This window comes from Triplophysa dalaica, chromosome 25 (genome assembly GCF_015846415.1).
Source record: "Triplophysa dalaica isolate WHDGS20190420 chromosome 25, ASM1584641v1, whole genome shotgun sequence".
Taxonomy (NCBI): Eukaryota; Metazoa; Chordata; class Actinopteri; order Cypriniformes; family Nemacheilidae; genus Triplophysa; species Triplophysa dalaica.
Genome location: NC_079566.1, coordinates 10,910,422 through 10,931,923, shown reverse-complemented (window position 1 = coordinate 10,931,923; position 21,502 = coordinate 10,910,422). Strand labels below are relative to the sequence as shown.

Here is a 21,502-nt window from a genome sequence, read left to right as displayed (position 1 = left end):
ATTACTCTTTATGCTTCTGTTTAAAACTTTCCCCTGGAGTTCACGCTGGTTAGTGTTCAGTCAACAATAACCGTCTGTTCCGCCGCATTGTTACAATGAATGACACTTTGTTTCTTTTGGAGGATATTTTGGTGCACAAATTCTTGTCTATTCTTTCCCAATTCTACCTCTATATTGTCAGTACATGTTCACAGAAAATTTCACTGTGAGTTTTCAAGTATATTTTTAAATGGTTCTATGTGGAGCTTGCTACTGTCCATAAGTATAATCAAATAAAATGAATTAAAAATATAATAAAATCTTCAATTCAAGGGATATTTTGTCATAAAGGTGTTAAACAATTTTATTCTGTAAGATCACATTGCTGACTTTAGGTGGGGTGTGCAATTCTAAAAAGAAGGTTTTCACACATTTGAGTTAAACAATGACTGTTTGGGCCAGTCCGAATGTGACGTGATAAAGGAAGTCATTAGTACAGCCTGTGCCTGTGTGTGCGCGCGTGTCAGTAAAAGCTACTGACCTGAGAAATAAGTGGAAGGGTTTAACATTTACGTTACATAACAGCACATCAGAGATCTGTAATATATGGTATGGAGACATGCTGATATAGGACAATGCCATTGGTTGTACTAAAAATTACATTGATGGTTTAAAACAAACCCGAAATGTTTAAAAATAATAATAACAAAATCACAGAGAAATACTCGAGGCATCAGTAAGAATCAATAGTTTTATTAAGGATCAAAATGCAAGACAAAAGGAATTCATAAAAACATGCAATATGTTATGCTCAATGAACAATAAAATGGCATATAAAACACTTTGATGAAATGTATGTTTATACATATTTAAAGAAAATTAACTTCAATAAATTACATTAGTTTAGATTTTAACATATACATTTAACAAGGTTATTAAAGTGGCACAAGTAAATATAAATAGTTAGACAACTTAACACTTCAAAACACTATAAAAAGTATTTTACTAAACCCTTGTTGATAGAACCGCATTTATATGATAAAATATAAGTCTATGCACAAGTTTTCTATAAAAAAAGAAATAAACAAGCGTTATGGATGTGAAAAAGGGACACCGTAACTTTCCTCTTCATATAAACTCACAAAACATTTTAAAGAGTGTTAGTTCTTTCGGTTTCAGCACTACTTAACCTGACATATCCATGCAGCAGTCTTACTAAAGAGGATTCTTTTCCTGGGAGTTGTAAACAACAGTGTGGCGTGCACTTTTGGAAGTGGATGTTCAGCGGGAGGGTTTCTTTATCAATTTGTTCAACTATAAAGAGAAAAAGAGACAAGAAAAGAGACAAGAGAAGAATGTAAGGAAACTGGGCTACCCAGAGCACAATGGATTATAATAAACATATAAAGAAGTACATTAACATTTTACCTAAATAATGTTTACCTTTAAGCCTGTTATGAAAACATCCACATTCCAGTTGACTTTCTCTTGAATGGAATGATCCATTAATATTAGCTGTTATTCTGCAACCTGTCAGTGGGGGGGAAAAGAAGAGTGGGCTCTAGTACAGAAAGTGAAATACAGTCTTAAAAAAATAATATTATAAACGTTAACACAACTCTTAACTAATTCGACACACTCGGGAATAAGTAGAAGTCTAAAAAGAGCAACAATTTTTCGTCTCATATACCCCAAATTAACTATATCGCATTGTTAACGCCTAACGTTATAAGAGCCAGCGGCTATTCCCGAAGCAATGGCCGAGATAGAGCTGCTCTCCACGGAGACACGACCGCTGACAGCCTGAAGCTCACACCTCCGACAGCGTCTTAACAAAATCTCAAAGAGGCGTTATGTTTATATATAAATCACGTATTTGAGTTCTTAACAACAACATTCTCGTCTAAAAGACTCTTAAATCTAAGTTCCGTCACCGAACATTAGTGGTATTTATAAAAAAAATGAGCTGGATGTTTGCTTTTGACACGACGCTCTCGTGTCGACCTTAAACTAATATCAAGATGCGTAAGTTACTGAACATTATATACTCACACAAGTCACACATTTCAGAGGAAATGTTGACCAAAAATGAAGTTTAAATGATTAAAAAGCTGTAAGTTAGAACAACGTGGGCATAACGTTACAGACTAGCTTGTCCTGGAATTTATTTTTAGATTTATACTGCTACATCATGAAATGTACATCATGGTTAAATTTAATGAATTTGGTACATGAGAGACGCAGCTGCAAAATGTGTTTTGTCTCAAGAGTTCTGATTGTTGTTTTACGCACGTAAAACTTTAAAGGTCCAGCGAGTGAAATTCAGTGGCATCTAGTGGTGAGGTTGAGAATTGCAACCAACGGTTCACACCAGCCCTCTCCCTTTCAAAGCTCCATGGTGGCTGTACAGAACCTAGATTTCTTGCTTCTTTGCCGAAGGAGATAACATATTTACGAAATGCTCTGTAGAGCAGTTTGTCTGTTTAGGGCTACAGTAGAAACAACATGGTGAATTATGTATAAGTGGACCAGCGGTATAAGGTAATAAAAACATAATACTTTACATTATTTAAGATCTTTATACACCTCTGAAGACATTTACAGTATGTATATTATGTTGCATTTCTGTAAATAGATCCTCCAAAACATCCCACACAGCACCTTTAAGTCATCAGTCATATATAGGCCTAAATAAGAAAAATAATATTGACTGTTTCTCATTATTTTGCAGTATTGAGTTTGTTTCGACACAGAATTCACACTGAATACACCTTAACTTCAGTGTTTATTCGCCCGTTTGCAACATTCAAATTTTTCCTTGAATTTGTTCCTAAATAAAAGTTTAACATAAGTTAAAGCAAAATTTTATACAAAGCTCAAGACCGAGGGGAATGTATATCAATTTATAAAGATTTTTAAAAAGTATTATACATTAGTTATTTTAATGTGTGTAATTGTTGCAAAAAATAATTTATGGTAAAATCAATGATTAAATAACCAAACCATTGTAAGATTACAGAAATGCAGAATAGTCAGACTTTATATTATGATAGTATTAAGCAAAGCCCACAGAATTAGGCACATTGTTTAATAAATTACCACCAATAGACCAATAGTAAAGTAATACATCATTTTATATTTTAGCCAGGAAAGGGTCAAATTATGCAGAGTGCTCGAAATATGCCACAGAACTGCGGACAAGACAAATCTGGCCACTATTAAAGTAATCCCTTTTTTTGCATGCGGTCATTAAAGTGCCATTACAGTATCCACCACAATGTGGACTTAAAAGAGTTGTATGTTCTATTACATCTAATACAAGTACTTTATTGGCAATTAATACATCACCTCTGTATTTTGTTTCCTTTACCAACAATACGCATAGCAAAACATTTAAGAGAAGGTCAATACAGAACTTTAAAGTACCAGGGGAATTCACCAAAAACAAAAATTCTATACATACACTAACATTCATGTCAATTAATTTCAATATGATTTCCTTTCTGCAGAACCCAAAAGATGATCATGCTATGACAATCTATAGATCCTTTTTCCATACCATGACAACAAATGGAGATCAGGGATGGCTGAGGTACTTTCGTTGTATGAAAGACAGTTTGGAAATTTAGGTGTCATTTACTACCATGCAAATTAAATGACACGATTGAGAGTAAATTATGGCAGATTGCATTTTTTTAAGTTTAATGCTGTGTTTGTACTGTATATACTCACAAAGTTCAAATCTCTGGTCACATGATAACATGAATCTAATCAGCTACATGGTAAATTAATGTTGGCGGATGGGATTATTTTTTGTATTATAATTTGGTATTATGTGATCCAGGTTTATCCTCAGGCTTCTCAGGTTTCTTTTCATTGACAGAAGCATCAGCCATCATAACTGAGTCTGTGGAGCGGTTGGTCATTCTCGGTGGTGTTAGACCTCTGAGGTCGGTGGGTTTCAAAGGGAGTCTGCTGTTTCCGGTTTGGGTTTGCGGTAGGTTTCTCATAGGAGAAGGGGTTTCCATCTCATGGATGAATGCAGGATTGACTATACCAGCTGAAGAAATAAGAGGTCAGTATGATCCTGAAATAATCTTCACGTTGTTTCAAATTCAAGGCTTTTGTGGAGCACAAAGCCAGACATGTTAAAGAATGTACAGGCCATTCTTATCAATGCAATGAAACTCACACAGATTCGGGGAATTATACAGCATTAGGGTAAATAAATACTTCTCATCAAAATAAAAGTTTGGTTAGATTTTTTAAATACATTTCTCCCAACTAACCATTATCCTAGTGTCATATATAGATTTAAATCTGTGTTTAACAGTAGTTTGTCTTTACAATTACATTTACACTACCAAAAAGATGAAGAAATTGAATCTATGCTGGACTCTTATTGACTGCTTTTTATGTCCAAATAATCCATTTCAAAAATACTTATTTTTAACAATAATTATGTTTTCCAATTAAATTAATTAATATGTTTAGTATATTTTTGTCAACAAAATTGATTTCAAACATTGAAAAACTGCCTTGAGATTAATAGATTTTATCATGAGAATTTTTTTTTCAAGTGATCCTAATCTTTTGACTGGAACTGTGCATGTAACATTTATTTTTACTACATAATGTATGATTACCTCCAGATCTTCTTCCGGGAAAATTGGCAGCAGCCTCACTGCTTGAGGCACTGTCTGCAGAAAACTCAAAATCTGATCAGACAAAACAAAAATAATATGAATCCTACATTAAGCATAAGTTACAGTTATTACTAAGTCATGCTCATGAAGAATCTTACCTTCATCTCCAAATGGATGGGTTCTGTGAGGATCTACAGGCTTTCCATTTGTCTGAAAAAACATATAATGCATATGAAATAATGTGAAGTAAGTATTCTTTCATAAGTATTTCCTTCATTTTATAATTCACAATATTATTTTTCGAAAGATTGTTTCGACAAACGTTACTTTTGGACGTGCAGATGTTCTACCTTCATTGTTGAGTCCTTCTTGGAATGTTTGGAGATTTTTTTGTTGGCAGGGCTGATACCTCTCTTTGCGGCTTTGAAGGACTCCAGTCGGTTCCTCATGGTCCTCTGGAAGATCTCCTGAACCTCCACCGGGTTCTGTGTAGTGTTATAGTTACTGCGGCTGTATGCGGGATGGTTCTGCAGGGAAATAATGGATTGAATAAATGGAATATGGTCATGTTTGTCAAATGGATGATTAGATTTCATGTGTGGGTGTCCTTACATGCATTCTGCTCTGGTACAGGTTTTGGTCTAGAATTTGATGGGCAGTGAGATTTCCATTAATGTTCCTCATGTCCTGTTCATTGATGTCCATGGATACCGAGGGGACTGGGTTCCTTCTGATCGGACAGAAATGATATTCATCATTAATTGTGCCTCGATTGCCAAAGCAACATATCTGTCTGACTACTTACATGATAGAGGTCACAGGAACGTTTTCGATGTTAAAGTCATAATCTGACATGTCAGCCATGATGTTGGGCATGATGTTTGCGTAGTCGAAAGCAATCTTCTCTTTAAAGTCTACATTGGCTGCGTCATAATTACGAATAAAACCAAGAGATCCGTTTACTTCATTCTAAAAGTGAAAAATAAGGAACATTAACTGTATTGTTGATGATATATTGTCGAACAACTGGCAAAGGTGTAAATTATTAGGGCAATTCAGTTTTAGAAATAAACTTATACATTTGAACATGTTCAAGGTAATTGTTGGTCAGTTCATGTTGTTTTATTTTGAATTGTGATCATTTTGATTTTAGAGATATAATCTCCAACTATTTATTTTTCCATTCACTTAGATGGGATGTAGTTTGACCGAAGGGCAACCTTCCGATCTCTCTCGTGAAGCCAATTGCTCAATCTTATTGAGCTCCATGTTAAAACGGGCAACTTTAAAGCAGGAAAAACACGTTTGCATCCTGGTACAAAAAAATATTTTGCTCTAGATATCTAATTTTACCCTTCATGACAACTGTGAGGAGGGTGAATTTTTGTATAACTCATGCATTTAACTTATATTAAGCCTTAAAATTCTGCAATATAGGTGCGTGGCCACTATGTGACATGTGGTTTCAGCAAACTAGGCTCCTCAGCTCTAACCACGTCCCAGTTTTTGTCCATTTTCGATTATCCGGGAGTGATGCGTGATGCCAAGATGGCAACTATGCTACTTTAGGCTTCATTTTTACTCTTTACAAACCTACGAGTTACGTCACAGACACTACGTCCATATTTTTCACAGTCTATGAGTATGACTGAAATAGCTGCCTGGAGGCACTGCAAACTTGGCCGCAACTTGAAAAGACTTTACTTAAAAAGACTTCAATAGAAAGTTAAAATTAGCATGAAGCAAACTTTCTTAGAAAAATGTGCCTATTTTACTAAAAAAAATTAGAAGATTATTACACAACTTTTTTGTTACTTACTACCACAACAATGTAATTGACAACACAATCTTGCGGTGAAAACGTAACTGTTTTACAATGTTACTAATTTGGGCAAATTCATATGAAATTGTACAAGCTTATTCATACATTTTAGTACAATTTGCTTTCATCTTGTAAGGTTTAGGGGCGGGCCTTCAGTATTGCTTTTTTCTAGTAATCGTACGCTTTTGTGCAATTCACAACGTCCGAATTCATAAGAGCTAGCCACCTTGTATAATTTCATATAAACACCCGTGAGATCAGGTCGTAATGAAGTATGTGTTATTAGATCAGCACATGAACTGAAATTCACTAATACCATACAAAACGCGAAGAAACAATACAGTAATAAATTAAAACTGTTGATTTCATGCTGACTCAGTAAAAAAAAAATCGTAACCTCAAGGACGTAATTTCTGGCGTCCTCCATATTGAGCGTGTGGAAGGCACCTAAGATTTTATCGTTTATCTTTCTTGCATCTTTCTTCATTAGTAACCAGCAGACGTATTTTTTCTCAAAGTGGTTCCAACTGTAAAAGCGAAAAAAATTAAGGAAATTTATCTCTCTCACACACACATACACTCCTAGCATATTTATGATTTTATTAATATTTGATTATATAATATGTATAGGTTTTATCTTATTTCTCTGAACTATCAGATTGCTTACTTTCTGGTCCACCAGTTATCTCCCATTCGTCCACAGATGTCTTCCATTGCTGTCACTACATGCTCGAATACCTAAAGAGAGACACACAAAACCAGAAATATATTCATTTGCAAATGTTCCTGCAACAGAGCATTGTGGCTTTGATTCTCACAGATCACACTAATAAAATATTTACCTTAAATGCGATATAAGTTGCTTTGGATAAATGCATAAATGTAAACGTAACATGCATGATACTGTAAATAATCAGTTCCATCCATGACTAATAGTTACCCTGTTGTTCGCCTTTCCATTGAGTGTGAGGTCAGACTTCGTTGACCTTTTAACATTAAGCCATTGAACCAGTGGTTTCATTGTGATTCCCTACAGAAACAGCACAGACAGGGATTACCAGATGAGTAAAATCAACATGCAAAATCAACTAGTGTTGTGAAGCACTGGTTGTGAGTGGGCGGTTGAAGGGCCACACCTGAAGAACGACAGTGAAATAAACCACGATGAGTGTGGTACCCAACATCAGATTCTTCTCCGGGATCTTTTTCTCATCTAAAAGGGCGGCCAATCCGTAAGCCACCGCCCCTCGCAGACCACCGTAGCTCATCACGAGCTGATCCGTAAAGCTAATGGGAATCAGTCTAGTCTGGTTTAAGATCCAGTTGAGGAAAAAACAACCTGCAGAAAGGAATGACTCATTCAGGCTTTCGTGGAACTACTATGTTAAAATCTGCTGTTATTCTTGAGAGAACCCATGTTGAATGTCCAAATTGACCTTGTGACTGAACAGCGCCATTAGCATAAGGTATTATAAAAACACATTTGCATATTTTATTCACACTTTAAAATCTATTTAAGACTCTTGAAGTCTGACTCACCCATGAATCTAAATACAATAATGAATAGGATGGTGAGAAGGATGAAGCCAGTGTTCCAAACCCAGATGTTTTTATCGATTGCTGAAACTCCCAGGAAGATGAAGATCATGGTCTCTGAGCCGTTGGCCATCACCTTCAGGCTGTAACGTAACGTTGTCACCGATTTCTCATCCATGTTGGCATTGATGTACTTTTGACAGCAGACCCCCATAAAGGTAATCCTATCAAATAAAAAAGATAGCTGTACATTAATTTCTTAAAAAACACTCCTCTTTTAGAAAACAGACCCTTTTTCACTACCTTACACAGCATGTCAAATTGTATACATATTAAAATGTTAAAACAGCTTCAAGACAATTAATATAAGACGATCTTACGAAAGGATTGCCGAGAGTGACAGCATCTCTGCCGTCAGGTAGGAAAGGTAGCCAATGACGATGATGAAACCAGCTTCAATGACCTGAACTTTATAGGTGATCCTAGTCAACATGGAAGTTATAACTGCAAATACGACACCAAGGAACGAGCCTCCAAACGCCACCACAAAGAACGAAACTAGAAGAAAACGGTCCATAGGGTCAGTTGCGAAAAGGCAGAATGAGCAAGACGGTGTTTATACAGTAGACGATTAGACGATTTGAAATATTGAACATGACATCATATTTCATATCTGGTAAAGCACACAAGATGCTCCACACTGTAAAACAAATCCCGCACAAAAACAGATAAAGTACGGGCAGAAAATTACCAAGTACATTTTCCTTTCTTTTAAGGATCTTTCCTTTCATGTTAAAATGTAATTTACTGCAGTGCAAAATGTGGAAAACGTAGAAAATTCCTTCATATTAATGCAGTATATTCTGCCCTATTTTTACAGATTTTTTTTAAGAGTGCACATAAATCTTATTATTCATGCTGGGATAATTTAGATGTCTTGTTGGTGCCAACTGTAAAATACTAAATACATGTACATTCCAAAATGTAGTGTTTACTCAAATTTTCAAGCACATATTGCCACGTTTTAAAATTGAGTGCAAAATAGCAACGTAATGCACAGTAGAAGACTTCGCAGTTTGTATTGTGTGTTTTTGTTGAATAATTGTGTTAATACTTATGCCCTTGATGATCTCTTCAGCATTGATCTTCGGGCCTCCCAATGATACGAAGGCATCAAACACACTATAAAGCACCTTTGATGGGGAAATCAAAAGAAATGTTAGATAAAATTAAACAGTTAGCCTACTATTTTGGTAGTGTATGGTTCATGCATGATGTATAAAAAAAAATATATTTTTCACAATACTTCTTATTATTATAATTATTAATTATTATACCAATTCACGACCAGATAAAGTTTGAAATAGTTGAAATATAATTGCTTTAAAATTCAAGGCGTCAAAAATATTTTTACAGTGAAACAACTTCGCTCCTCATGCTCAGAAAGGTCTAGTTTATATGACCATGTCAAAATTCGAGATAAATTGATGTTATGTATTGAATACATGACAAGATTCTCTACAATGTTAGTCTCACCACTGTGACTCCATCGTTCAGCAGCGACTCTCCAAACACCAGGATGTAGAGAACCTCATTCACATGGACTTCTTCGAACACGGCGATCACAGCCACGGGGTCCACAGCTGACAGCAGAGCACCGAACAACAGGAACTGCAGGGGGCCGATGTCCAAATTCCCTGAGAGCCAAGAACATTATTGCAGCATTTTCATTAAATGTCCACTTTCAGGCATTTTGTATGGCAAGCAACAGATATGACAAGTAAAACTGTGATTTACCCATTGCGCCCCCTTCGTAGCAGCCCCAAAGCGCAATGCCCACGCTAGCCGCGTTCCAGCAGGTTGCGATAACAGCGTGGATCAGAATGGCACCCAGGTTGCTGAAGAATAACTTGTTTGGCATGCAGTAACTCGCATCCAAGATGATCTGAGGCAGCAGGTAGTAGAAGAAGTTGACAGGGACCAGTTTGAATGTCTGAGCCTTGTCCGCTCCCCAGACGATTCCTCCCAAAACGAATCCGAGGATGATGAGCACGCCGCTCTCTGGAATCACACTGGTGATTTTGTGGTTCAGTTCACACACTGGAAAGACAGAGGAGAACGTTATTTAACTTTCAATTCTAACACATTGTATAGTCGACATAAAATAGGCCGAACTGTACAATAAGGATAAAGAGCTTTATGTGGATATATGTAGATAATTTTATCTGAAACATGTATTGCTGCACTCACGTTCTGTCCATACAGTCCGGACAGGCAGAGAGTTTGCCCAGAACTAGTTCTGGCATTCACACTGGACAGCAAAGTAAGAATTTCACTTTACAGGGAAACTTTGTTTTTTTGCACTGTACATGACAAAAAACACTTTGAATCTTTGAATCTCTAAGAAAGTTATGTTTACTCAGCATGATTTTAAATTATGTTAAAGTTTCATACTTTCATTTAACGTTTTAAACAAAATGTATTTTTGTTAATGCTACATAAAACTTTCACTTTTCTTTAACAAGAAGATATTAAGCTAATAGATCTTAACAGAAACTCAAATGTAAGGGGAAGTGTCCATTTAGGAGTTTCTGCTGGTGTGTTTTTGCAATTGTTTCCAATGGAAAGCCACGATTTTTTTAAATGCGACCTGAAAAAGTTCTCAACTTAACGCTCAGCTCATATAGACTTGTAGCCAACATTTTCAGCCACATTAAAACACCTCAGAAAGAATAGCTATTGACTTCCCACTACCTAACCAAAGGCATGCTTTTCTGAAAACACATCTCTTCCATCAACACCTGACCGATCAGTTCTGAAAAACTGCTTAGTTCTGCATACTGTGATAGGCTATATGATACCGGTTTTTATTGCACTTTTATGTTGTCCTTATTTGTTCCAATTCCTTCCAATTTTTCCCTCATCTATAAGTCACTTTGGATAAATGCGTCTGCTAAATGACAAAAAAAAAACTCTTAAATGCAGTGTTGAGCAAAGGTATACCTCAAAACAAAGCATTCATGAAGTCTTAACATGAATGGATTAAGTTACATAACTGAACATGAAATATTCACGTTGTTGATGTAACTTGTTTAAATTGAGTAAATTGGACAAGCAGCAAAAACCTTTTTTTCAGTGTGGTATCTGATCAAATCTGATCATAGCTGGACATTAGGATCTCTTGTAAAACTCCAGCAGATAATTTCTTTAGAAAAAAATAAGAGATGTTGGATAAATTGTGTGCAAACATCCATTTGGTTTCATATTTGTCTGTTAAGACAACAATTTAGTGTTTCTTGTGTTTTCTTCACCTAGTCATAAAGACAATAAAAACAGGGACATGTAAACCTTCACTAGAACTTTGTGATTCATTTGAGATTAGTGACTTAAAATGAGCTAAAGGTTAAACTGTGTCTCTGAATGATGCTTCCACTTTTTCTACGGAACAGGAAGTTTGGAGGCGGATGGAGGACATGTCCGGCTCAATGTTTATGTTTATGTAAATTATAGTTAATCTGGTTTATGTTAGGATGAACATTCATTCTTAGAGATAAATCAAAGTTGATCCCAGAGAAAGTTTATGTTGCTCGTACAGCATGTGTCAAAGTTAGTTTTAATGAGTTTTCAGTTACAGTTTCTTTTAAGTATCAACATCGTCCCAGACGATTCTTCTAAATCTCCGAATTCTCCAGATTCCTTGAATTGTTGTCACACAGTAAGTGGAGAAAGTAACAAAGTAAATATTTGATAGCATAATTTGGAAAATTGTGTCCTCATCAAGTATTAGATGAAAATGTTTGAATTTATTATGTATTATTTATTCCTAAACTTTTTATTGAAGAGATCTCTTGAATCTGATGAGAGTAATACGCTTTTCCTGAATATCTAAGATTTCTGCGAAAGACTCAATTTGCTTTGCTTATTGCTTTCTAGAAAAAAATATGTTTAAGCAATCATTCATGGATCACAAACGGGTTTCATTCATTCAGCATGAACCTCTGCCAGATTTTCTGCTTTGCTGTTTTTATTTGTTGCTTTTCTCTCAATAACATTTTTCTCTACTTTTGAATGTCCACAGTTTCTAAACTTTGCCATTTTATGAATCTTTCAAAAAAATACTATTATGTTTTAGGATTATTTAAAAGATCTTATTTTATGTAATTGTGGGTACTTATGACTGAATAATTAAAATCTTGCCATGCGTGTCATTGGGCAATGGAGGTTGTAATGCTTAACAAACAGAACAGGCTTAAACTGAATGTTCCTGTAACTACACCTACTATTAAACCTCAGGTAACAGCTTCAGGGGAACAATTACATCCTTTTTGCTCTGGGTGACCTTGACTTTATGTTTTTAACATGATTTGACAAAAATAAATACTGTAATGGTAACAAGCGTGTTTTGTGGAAATTTCTTGTAATGATTGATATGGTGCCTCCTCTGTGTCTACGAGCTTCACATTCGGTGGTGCCTTACCCGTATGCAGGATTTGTACAATGTGTACTTTAACATCAACATCAGCATTTTAGTCTCAATTCTCTGTTATGCAAGTCTTTTGCATTGGGAGAACTAACAAAACTTCTGGACGTCAAATGTGTAGTAATTCAGTCTTTTAAATACATCTGTGGATTATGAGACTATTCAAAATGTTCATTTAATTATAATTTCTAGATGTATTGTGACCATTCCAGTTCAGTGTCTGTTGAAGGTTGAAAATCAAACATCAGGAGTGACATAAAGTCATTCAACAGCAATGTGGAAGACATATGAAAACTTTGACAAAAATCAAGGTTCTCACATAAGAAAATAATTTTGAACTTTTGCTAAATATTTGTTTTCTTTGCAGACATTTGAGGTCTAAAAAAATACAAAGCATATTATCTGTTATTTTGTTTCTCCATTTTTTCTGCAAAAAAAATGCTAATAGAATTTTTTTTTTATTTTAAATTTTGGGAGAAATTTTAAGTAATTTAAAGAATACAGAAAAAAAGTTTTCCCCAAACACAGAATTCATTAACGTGTATGATTTTGATATGGTCTTTGATTTTTTTTCATAGCTATGGAAAAGAGCAACTAAAAGAAATGTATTGCTATAGTTTATAATGTCACAATTTTATGATTTACACGTAGAAATTGTAGAAATATGTAGAAATTGATGACCCCTCATCAATTTAACATCAACAAAAACCAAAAGGTAGGGGGTAGGGGGTTGTTAGTTAGAAAAGGTTATAGGTCAAAAGTATAAAGATTGTTGAGTGTTGCATTCTAAACCTGGATTACAATATTGCACAGTTTTGATGATCACAAAATGCTCTTGTCCTAAAATTTCTCAGGATTTAGCTTCACACTGCCTTTGACAAAAGTCAAAGATGCAAGCGGGTCATTTATTATTTAATGTGGTACATTATTAACCACCAGTAAGGCATTGCTTCAACGCTATCGTTTCTCTGAAGGTAGAGAGCATAATGTCTCCGCACAGATATGATCGTCAGTATGACGTTACAGTTCATGTTCTGGAACTAAATCAGCGTTTATACCTCATTTAATTCTTGCCAACAGGCAGTTAACAGATTATTAGAGAATTTATGCACGCCCAATCTAAGCACAAAAAGAATCGCAACATTAAACTCCAGGTACAATTGACATAAAACATGAACAAACGTACTGTTGAGGAAAGCCGTCATGCATTCTCATTTACCTTCAGACTGCAACATGGCGTAAAGGTTTATGTTTTTAGTGAAAATAAAAGTCATGAGCTTTTGTGTCAAGCATCATGAGGGCATAAACAAGACAAACAGGGTTCATCTTTATGTGTAACATCAGGTGAAAAGTTACAGATGTCTGAAGCTGTTTGTTTGTTTGCGTATAATTGTTTCTTTTCTTTAGCAGTATGTTGTATTGGCGTCTGAATTAACTAAAAGTGCATAAACCTTACATACCATGTTAACAAAGCTGGGAGACGGACTGGTGTAGATTTGAATTGTTTGATGTTAAAATACTTGCTTCTTTAAAAGGTTTATTAAGCCTTTCAATAATCTAAAGTGTCTCTGTGGCACTTCATCTTCAAGACTGAGAGTTTGGTGGAGTTAAAAATATCCCTTTTTTTACCTAAAATTATATTTCAGCCTGTCAACACTGGTATTTTCTCTCTCTCTCTATATATATCTCTATCTCTCTCCCTCTCTCTCTCTCTCTCTCTCTCTCTCTCTCTCTGTCTGTCCCTTAACTGTTACAAATTCTAGATTGTGAATTTTAGTGTTTCTGAAACAAGAGCCAGGGTCACCTTGACATGTAAAAAGGAAAAGGTCATTTTTATACTCTGCAATACCTCTACAATTCCACTAGGTGGCACCGTGGCGGAGATAAATACGTGTGAATTAATAAACGGTAAATCTAAGGGTGGGCATTGGTTGAAGCAAATGAATCATCATTTCTAATCTTCATAAGAGCGATGTAGCCCAGGTGGACAGCTTTATTTATTCGTTCTTATTTTTAGCAGCTTTGTGTAAAAATGTGGGAGAAAAGCAAGCATTGTAAACATTTAAGGCCAGAAATGTTCTTGCTTTGCCTGTTTGCCCTTACATGAATACTCTATTGTACCTCTGAGACAACTATAAATGTGAATTTGTGTTCAGGCTGAGGCCCGTCCTATGTTTTTTTCTTTTTTTTTCTTCTTGCTCTTTTAAAACACGGAGGGAACTCAGAGAATTATATTTAATTACATCTATTGTTGATGTATTGGCATGTTTACAATGTTCATATTATTGGGAATTTTTACTATCCAAATTTCAATTTATTACAATTTATGAATCGTTTTTTGTTTATGTTGCGCATTCTTATAATGCCGATCTCTATCTTTTCATTCAATATGACAATAAGCTTGACTGTGATTTTATTCTTTAGCACATTATATGGACTTTAAGGACAAGTAGGAATTTGAGAGTTGTAAAGTAGCCTACTTCATTCCCTTTGGACAATCAGCTTTCAGATGTAGACACTACTTGTCTTTAATAGTGATGGCATTCAGAGTTTTTTCCCGCGAGTAAATTTCCCTGTTACTTTCCCTGCTATTTTCTGTTGGTTCCTCATGAATCAGCAAACAGATGACAGGTGTCAGTCAGGTCCTTGTATGTAACGCAATGAATGAACACTTACTTTCCTTTTTAACTTAATCCGTGTAAAAACCGAATCCATGTAAGACCTAATAAGTGTTTTTACACACAAACAATGTGAGCTACTACCTGAACTTAGACTTAAAGTCAATGCATATCTCATAAAATACAAAATGGTCATTTCATTTCCTCTTTGTTAATAATGTAGCTATTGAATTTGTAATAATGGTCACTTGTTGTTTCTTACCTAATTTACAAAGCCAACAAGTCAATATCCAGAGAGCCACCAGGTAAGGAGTTTCCACATGGTGCCACTTCCAGGTGACAATGGGTAGAGTTTGGATCGCTGCAGGTTCATGTCCACCACCGGACGTGTTGGTTGTGGAGCCAGTATCCGTTGGCGTATTTTTAAATGTATTTTCATCCTTTTCTTCTATTGTTACGGCTCTACATTGTGCATTCAAGATCACAAATAATACTAGGAAAAGTGCAAAGTTCCCTAGACAGGCCATCTCTTGCCAAGTTTGTATCAGCAGTATTTCTCTACCTATTTATATTTATCAGTTCTGTCTCATTTTGCAAATGTGTCTTTTCTGAGATCAAGTTCTGCCCTTTTGCTGTTCCTCTGTCAGTCTGGAATTGTCTGTGACATGTATATGTCAGTGTGTCAATTCCTTCTGCTTATCCCTTCTCTAACAAAATAAAGATTCCCTTTTGGGTTTGTCTTTGGCTCCTCCCTGTTATTTCTCACAGGTGTGGACAAATATGTGCGAGACTCATCCAGAGACATTTGAAGGACAATTTTCTTTGCGGAAGGGGGCGGGATCTCACACCTCGGGCCGTCGGTTAATTACAAGGCATGTACTGTATATAATATAAAGAGACAAATCAATGTCAATCTTTTTAAAATGTAAGATGTGATCTCAACAACGAGCCTCTTTGAATGATCCTTACATGTGCGCATGTTATCTATGTGTGTAATTAAAGTCAATGTTCTAATTTCACATTCAGATTTATTTTAATAGGACAATTTGATGGCTTCATCTCATAATATCAAAGTTGTTTTTATCATTATAAAATCAAATCATGACACAGACCACCGAACATGACTTATTATCATGGCTTTCAGAAGATCAGAATGTTCAGATTGCTCCCCCGCAGCACCAGAGAAGTCATAAGCGTTGTACCCCCATAGATGTGTGTTTATAGGAATCTGTTATCACAAAGTCAAACTCTAAAGAACTGTTTCTCAATTACACTGCTGACATACTGTATAGTGAACTTCATGCCAAAGATAAATTGTTCCTTAAACAGTTTATTATGAATTGTACTAATTTGATTAATGAATGAGTATTGGATCAATAAATGTATTAAAAGAAATAAAAGTAACTGTACTTCAGGACATACATCACACAGTTGTGGTGAATCACATTCTTTTTTTTGCAAGGAGTCAAACATTCCGCCTGATAACGGTTCAAATCTCTGAATCATGACACCTTGAAAAAATAACTTGGGACTAAATAATCAACATTATTTTCCAGTAATGATTGTTTGTTGTATGTTCCTGAGTGCTTGCAGTTTCATTATGAATACTTTGAGGAGACACATATTTTATTCCTATGTTAACATGGCTTATGAGAAACACACAACCTTGCGCTGTTAACACAATGCTCTTACCACTGAGCTACAGAAAGCACTTTTTTCAAATAAATTGTACTTTTTTCAGAAGGTCCTTAGGAGAAATTGAAGTAAACACAAATAAGGCAACTGTTGACATCATAAAAAATCATGTGGATAACATACATTAAAGGGACAGTTCACCCAAAAAGAAAATCATATACTCACCCTCGAGTTGTTCCATGTCTGTTTAAATTTCTATGTTCTGATGAACACAGAAATATATTTGAAAGAGTGATTGTTACCAAGCAGTTCTCGGCCACGATTGACTAACATTTAAGGAAAAAGTGCCCCCGAACTGTTTGCTTTCCTGCATTCTTCAAAATATCTTATTTTGTGTTCATCAGCACAAAGAAATGTATGAAGCAATTATTCCTACTGGAGTACAGTCTTAAACATGAAGCTTCTTCTCTTCACAGCGATGCCATAGAAGAACAATTTTTAGTTACACAAAGAACCATTCAGTCAAAGTCTCTTAAAGAACCATCCCATTCTTACCTTTTATAACAACATTTCTTCAGCAAAAATAACTTTTTGTGAAACATAAAGGTTTTTCAGATGTTAAGGTTCTTTATGGAACCATTTAGACAGAAAAGGTTCTTCCATGGCATTTTTAAGAGTGTAGTCAATGCAAATAACTTTTTGGTTATGAGCATTCATCCAAATATCTTTCTCTTTTGTGTTAAATAGAACAAAGAAATGTATATAGATTGGGAACAACTCGAGGGTGAGTAAATGAAGAAAGAATTTTCATTTTTGGGCGACCTGTTCCTTTAACAATTTTTCTATTAATTTATGTGTTTTTTAATGCATTTGGCAGACGCTTTTATCCAAAGCGACTAACATTGCATTATACTATACATTTGTATCAGTGTATGTGTAATCCCTGGGAACGAACCCATGACCTTAGCATTGCACAGGAAGGCTCTTTTTATTAAGGCTCTTTAAAGACTTGAGTTCACCAAAAAAATTCTAATCATATAACACACAACCCAAAACAACGAAAAATATAACACAAGAAAAACTTTTCCATTTAACTTCATTGCTGTTTGTTAAAGAGATCTGAAATGTAATTTTCTATTAAGTATAAAATTTTATACAAACGCTGGTTTCATAGAACTAAATGGACATAATAACCTTTTTCCCCCCTGTGTGTTCATAAATGTATTAGGTAAATGTGCTTTGTTTTATTTAGTCCTTATTTAGACTTTATCATGTTTTCAAATGAATAATAAGAGTATAAATATGTCAATGTTCTACAAAATATAAACTTAAATGAATTATTGTGTTATATCAATATACTCCATGCAGCTATAACAAAAAGGTACATCGTGATACTACAATGTCATCTTTCCATCTCTAAATATAACATCGAGAGTGTAAAGTTACAACACAACAAAGGTTACAGTTTCGCTTTGAAATGATGGTATAGGAAACATTTACAGGATCAATATAAATATATAGGGGCTGTATCGGACCATGCTGGTTCCGGCTTTTGTGTTCAACTTTAAATGGTTCACAATTTAATTGAATTCCACATATATATTTTATACGTCAACTGTCTAAAACCATAACATTTTTATAATTTTGATTATTTTGGGGATCTATGTCATCTGTGAATTTTGATATAATTTGTGACATCCTAAATTTTTCTGGTCCTTCATTTTTTTCAGACTGTTTATTTTCACATAAGCATATTACAATGCCGCTTACGTCATAAAACCACTTCGATAGTACCCACAGACAGTGTTTAAGAACAAAGGAACTTTGTTGGTTGTGTTTAAAAGGGAGAGAATAAACAATGAATGTACTGTAGTGTGCTGGCTCTCCTGCTTTTGCTAAGTGGTTGATGTCCTAAGGACAACATCATGTTGACACTGGGACAACATTTAAATCGACCAATCAGATTTCAGAAATAAGTAAAAGTTTATTTGAAATGTAATCTTCCAACGATGATTAGGTGCTTCTAGACCATTGATTTCACTTATCATTTCCCTCAGATTTTAGGGGTAAGTTATGGTTAGGGTTTGGTGTGATATTAGATTTTATTTATTAAAATGTTGTCCTTAGGTCAACAAAATATATTGCCCTAAGGACATCAAACACTTGGGAAAATCAGGCCGAGCGTAATGTGCTGCAGCCGATTGACCTCCAGGTTTGTGAATAAACCTGAAGGAATGTAAACCTTGGTTTAATTTGCTAGGCTACAGTATGACGAATCTCAGCGAAACTATATTAAACAACACCATAAAAGTCAAATATAAAAAAAGACAGAATGGCAGAGTCATGCCCAAACTGCTTCATTTATATTTGGCACAAAAGTAATGTTTGTCACTTCCTCATTGAACACAAAGGAAACAAAGGAATTATTTTTCACTTCTCGCTAACTCATCTAGGGGGGATGAACACAGCATACATAAAAAACGTCTCTATTCTCTCATCATTCATTCACCCTCATGTTGTCGAAAACTTGTGAATGACTCATCTGTGGAACACGAAAGAAGATATTCTGAGAAATGTTTTCATTTTGTTTTCGCACAATGAATGTCAATTGTGGCCAATGTTATTTGGTTACCAACATTTTTCAAGATATCTTCTTTAGCATTCTGCAGAAGAAAGACAGTCATGTTTGGAATGGAATGAGGGTGAGTAAATGATGACACAATTTTCATTTTGGGGTGAACTGTTCCTTTAAGGAGAGTTACTAAGTGTCCTGACCTTCTGTCATTCAGCCTCTGTTTGAAGGTGTGAAGACTGTATTTATTGTTTTGACAAATCTCATGAAATGGGTAGTTTAACAGGATGCGGGATCGCACCTTAACTAGCAACCCAATATTTACTTCCCTACAGGAATGTACTTTTTACAGCCAATTTAGGAGAAGGTCAGAACAGCATGAACAATTCCCTGCCTTTATTTATACAAGGCCACACCCATCATGTGTATATCGGTAATGGTCTTTTTGTTTTGTGTATTTACTTTTCAATCTGTCAGTAGTGTAATCAAACATTGGTGTTGTGTTGCCAAATACTGGTAGTAGTCAGCGGAATGATGGATGGAGGAATTATGGCGACTAGCTAGCGAGATATATTAAATGATGCTTATTGGAAATTAAAAATGCAGGTTTTGTGCTGATCTGGTTTAGGGGTAGATTGAAGTTTAGTGGATAGAATATATAGTTTGTAGAGCAGGGTTACTCAAATCTTACCCTGGAGGTCCGGAGCACTGCAGAGTTTAGCTCCAGCCCTGATCAAACACACCTGAGCAAGCTGATCAAGTTGTTCAGTATCACTAGAAAATCACAGGTATGCAAGTTTGATCAGGGTTGGAGCTAAACTCTGCAGTGCTCCGGACCTCCAGGGTAAGATTTGAGTAACCCTGTTGTAGACTATAAAAGTCTATATGTCTATATATCCCCACAACCACCCTAACGTGAGTGTGTTCATGGGTCTTTACTTAACATGGACAGATCACTGTAAGCCGTCTATGGGGAAAGTCTCTCAAGGTGGTTTGATCGGTTGGCTACTTTGTTTTTTTCTGGTCTTTTGTCGTTGTATAAATAAAGTAGGCTATCCAGAATGACTTCATGTTCATTGAAGTTTTGAGTAGATCTATTGTGATTCACTCTTCAATCATTTGCTTTACATTGCACAATGAAATAGTTTTATTCATGATTTGTGACAAGATGTACACTCACAGAAGTGAGTACACCCCTCGTATTTTTGTAAATATTTTCTTATATCCTTTCATGCGACAACACTGAAGAAAAGACACTTTGCCACAGTATAAAGTAGTGAGTGTATAGCATGTATAACAGTGTTAACTTGCTGTTCCCTCAAAATAACTCAACACACAGCCTTTAATGTCTAAACCGCTGGCCAAAAGTAAGTACACCTTTAAGTGAAAATTTCCAAAACTTCTGTGAGATACTGTATTTCATAAGTAAACTAATCCAACAGAGGTGTACGAATCAGTCTTTCCCCTTGACGAAATCAGCTCACCTGTGATTTTTACTTAAAGCATAAAAGAATGTAGGCCAAGGGATGAGGTGTTTTACAAATAGGCACAAATCAGAGACGCCTTTAAAGATAAGATAGGAGAAATAAACAGACATAGATGGGGTCAGGGGGTCATTCAGTTGTATGAGGTAACGTACTTTAGGAAAAAGTACCAGTCATTGCTACGAATATTTATCAGAGAACGTGTTAAAACTTCAAAATGTCGTAAGAAATAAGAGGTTATTTAAGACAAAGAATTTGTGTTAAAATAATATAAAATATAAGATTAAATTTAAGTGTTGTGTTTTCAAAGCATTAAATATACATTTTATCATATGCTTTTCATAGTATTATATCTGAAGGAATGTGCCATTCCCTCTTTGACCAGCAAGGAACTCAGATCATTATCAGATTTAAAAGAAATCATCAACATTGCCAACGACTGCCATCCTGTGGACCATTAACGTCATTAATGTATGTATTTGTCACAAAAAAGTTTTACTGGATTGTGTTATTTTCTATGCTGATGATAAACACGAACTACAGTCCATACGTCAATTTATGGACAAAAGTGGCATCAATCTACCTGATTGCTTAGCTCAAAACCTGTAGAAGTATTTCTATATGTGTTTATACATACTTGTATTATATAATATTACTGTTCTATAAAAAAATTGCATTGCTGAAAAAATAGAACAGCGCAGGTCGGGTACAAATGGTGCCATTGGGACTC

The 21,502-nt window shown here is 35.2% G+C and overlaps 1 protein-coding gene across 2 annotated transcripts; it reads right to left on the bottom strand.

Annotated features, from left to right (window-relative positions):
• Window positions 1-2,751: 2,751 nt before the first annotated feature.
• Window positions 2,752-15,825, bottom strand: slc9a3.2 (solute carrier family 9 member A3, tandem duplicate 2). Of its 2 annotated transcripts, none has more exons than XM_056742152.1 (16): window positions 15,344-15,825; window positions 9,781-10,083; window positions 9,520-9,680; window positions 9,098-9,176; window positions 8,364-8,541; window positions 7,987-8,207; window positions 7,584-7,786; window positions 7,388-7,477; window positions 7,115-7,185; window positions 6,845-6,974; window positions 5,431-5,594; window positions 5,238-5,355; window positions 4,976-5,152; window positions 4,784-4,835; window positions 4,626-4,697; window positions 2,752-4,039 (listed from the first exon to the last, which is right to left on the bottom strand). In XM_056742152.1, exons 1-16 carry the CDS (start codon window positions 15,606-15,608, stop codon window positions 3,798-3,800), a joined length of 2,526 nt encoding a protein of 841 aa, XP_056598130.1. In that variant the 5' UTR covers window positions 15,609-15,825; the 3' UTR covers window positions 2,752-3,797. The 2 variants fall into 2 exon arrangements, with proteins under 2 accessions (XP_056598130.1, XP_056598131.1); XM_056742153.1 differs by having other exon boundaries at window positions 5,238-5,352.
• Between the last annotated feature and the right edge of the window lie 5,677 nt (window positions 15,826-21,502).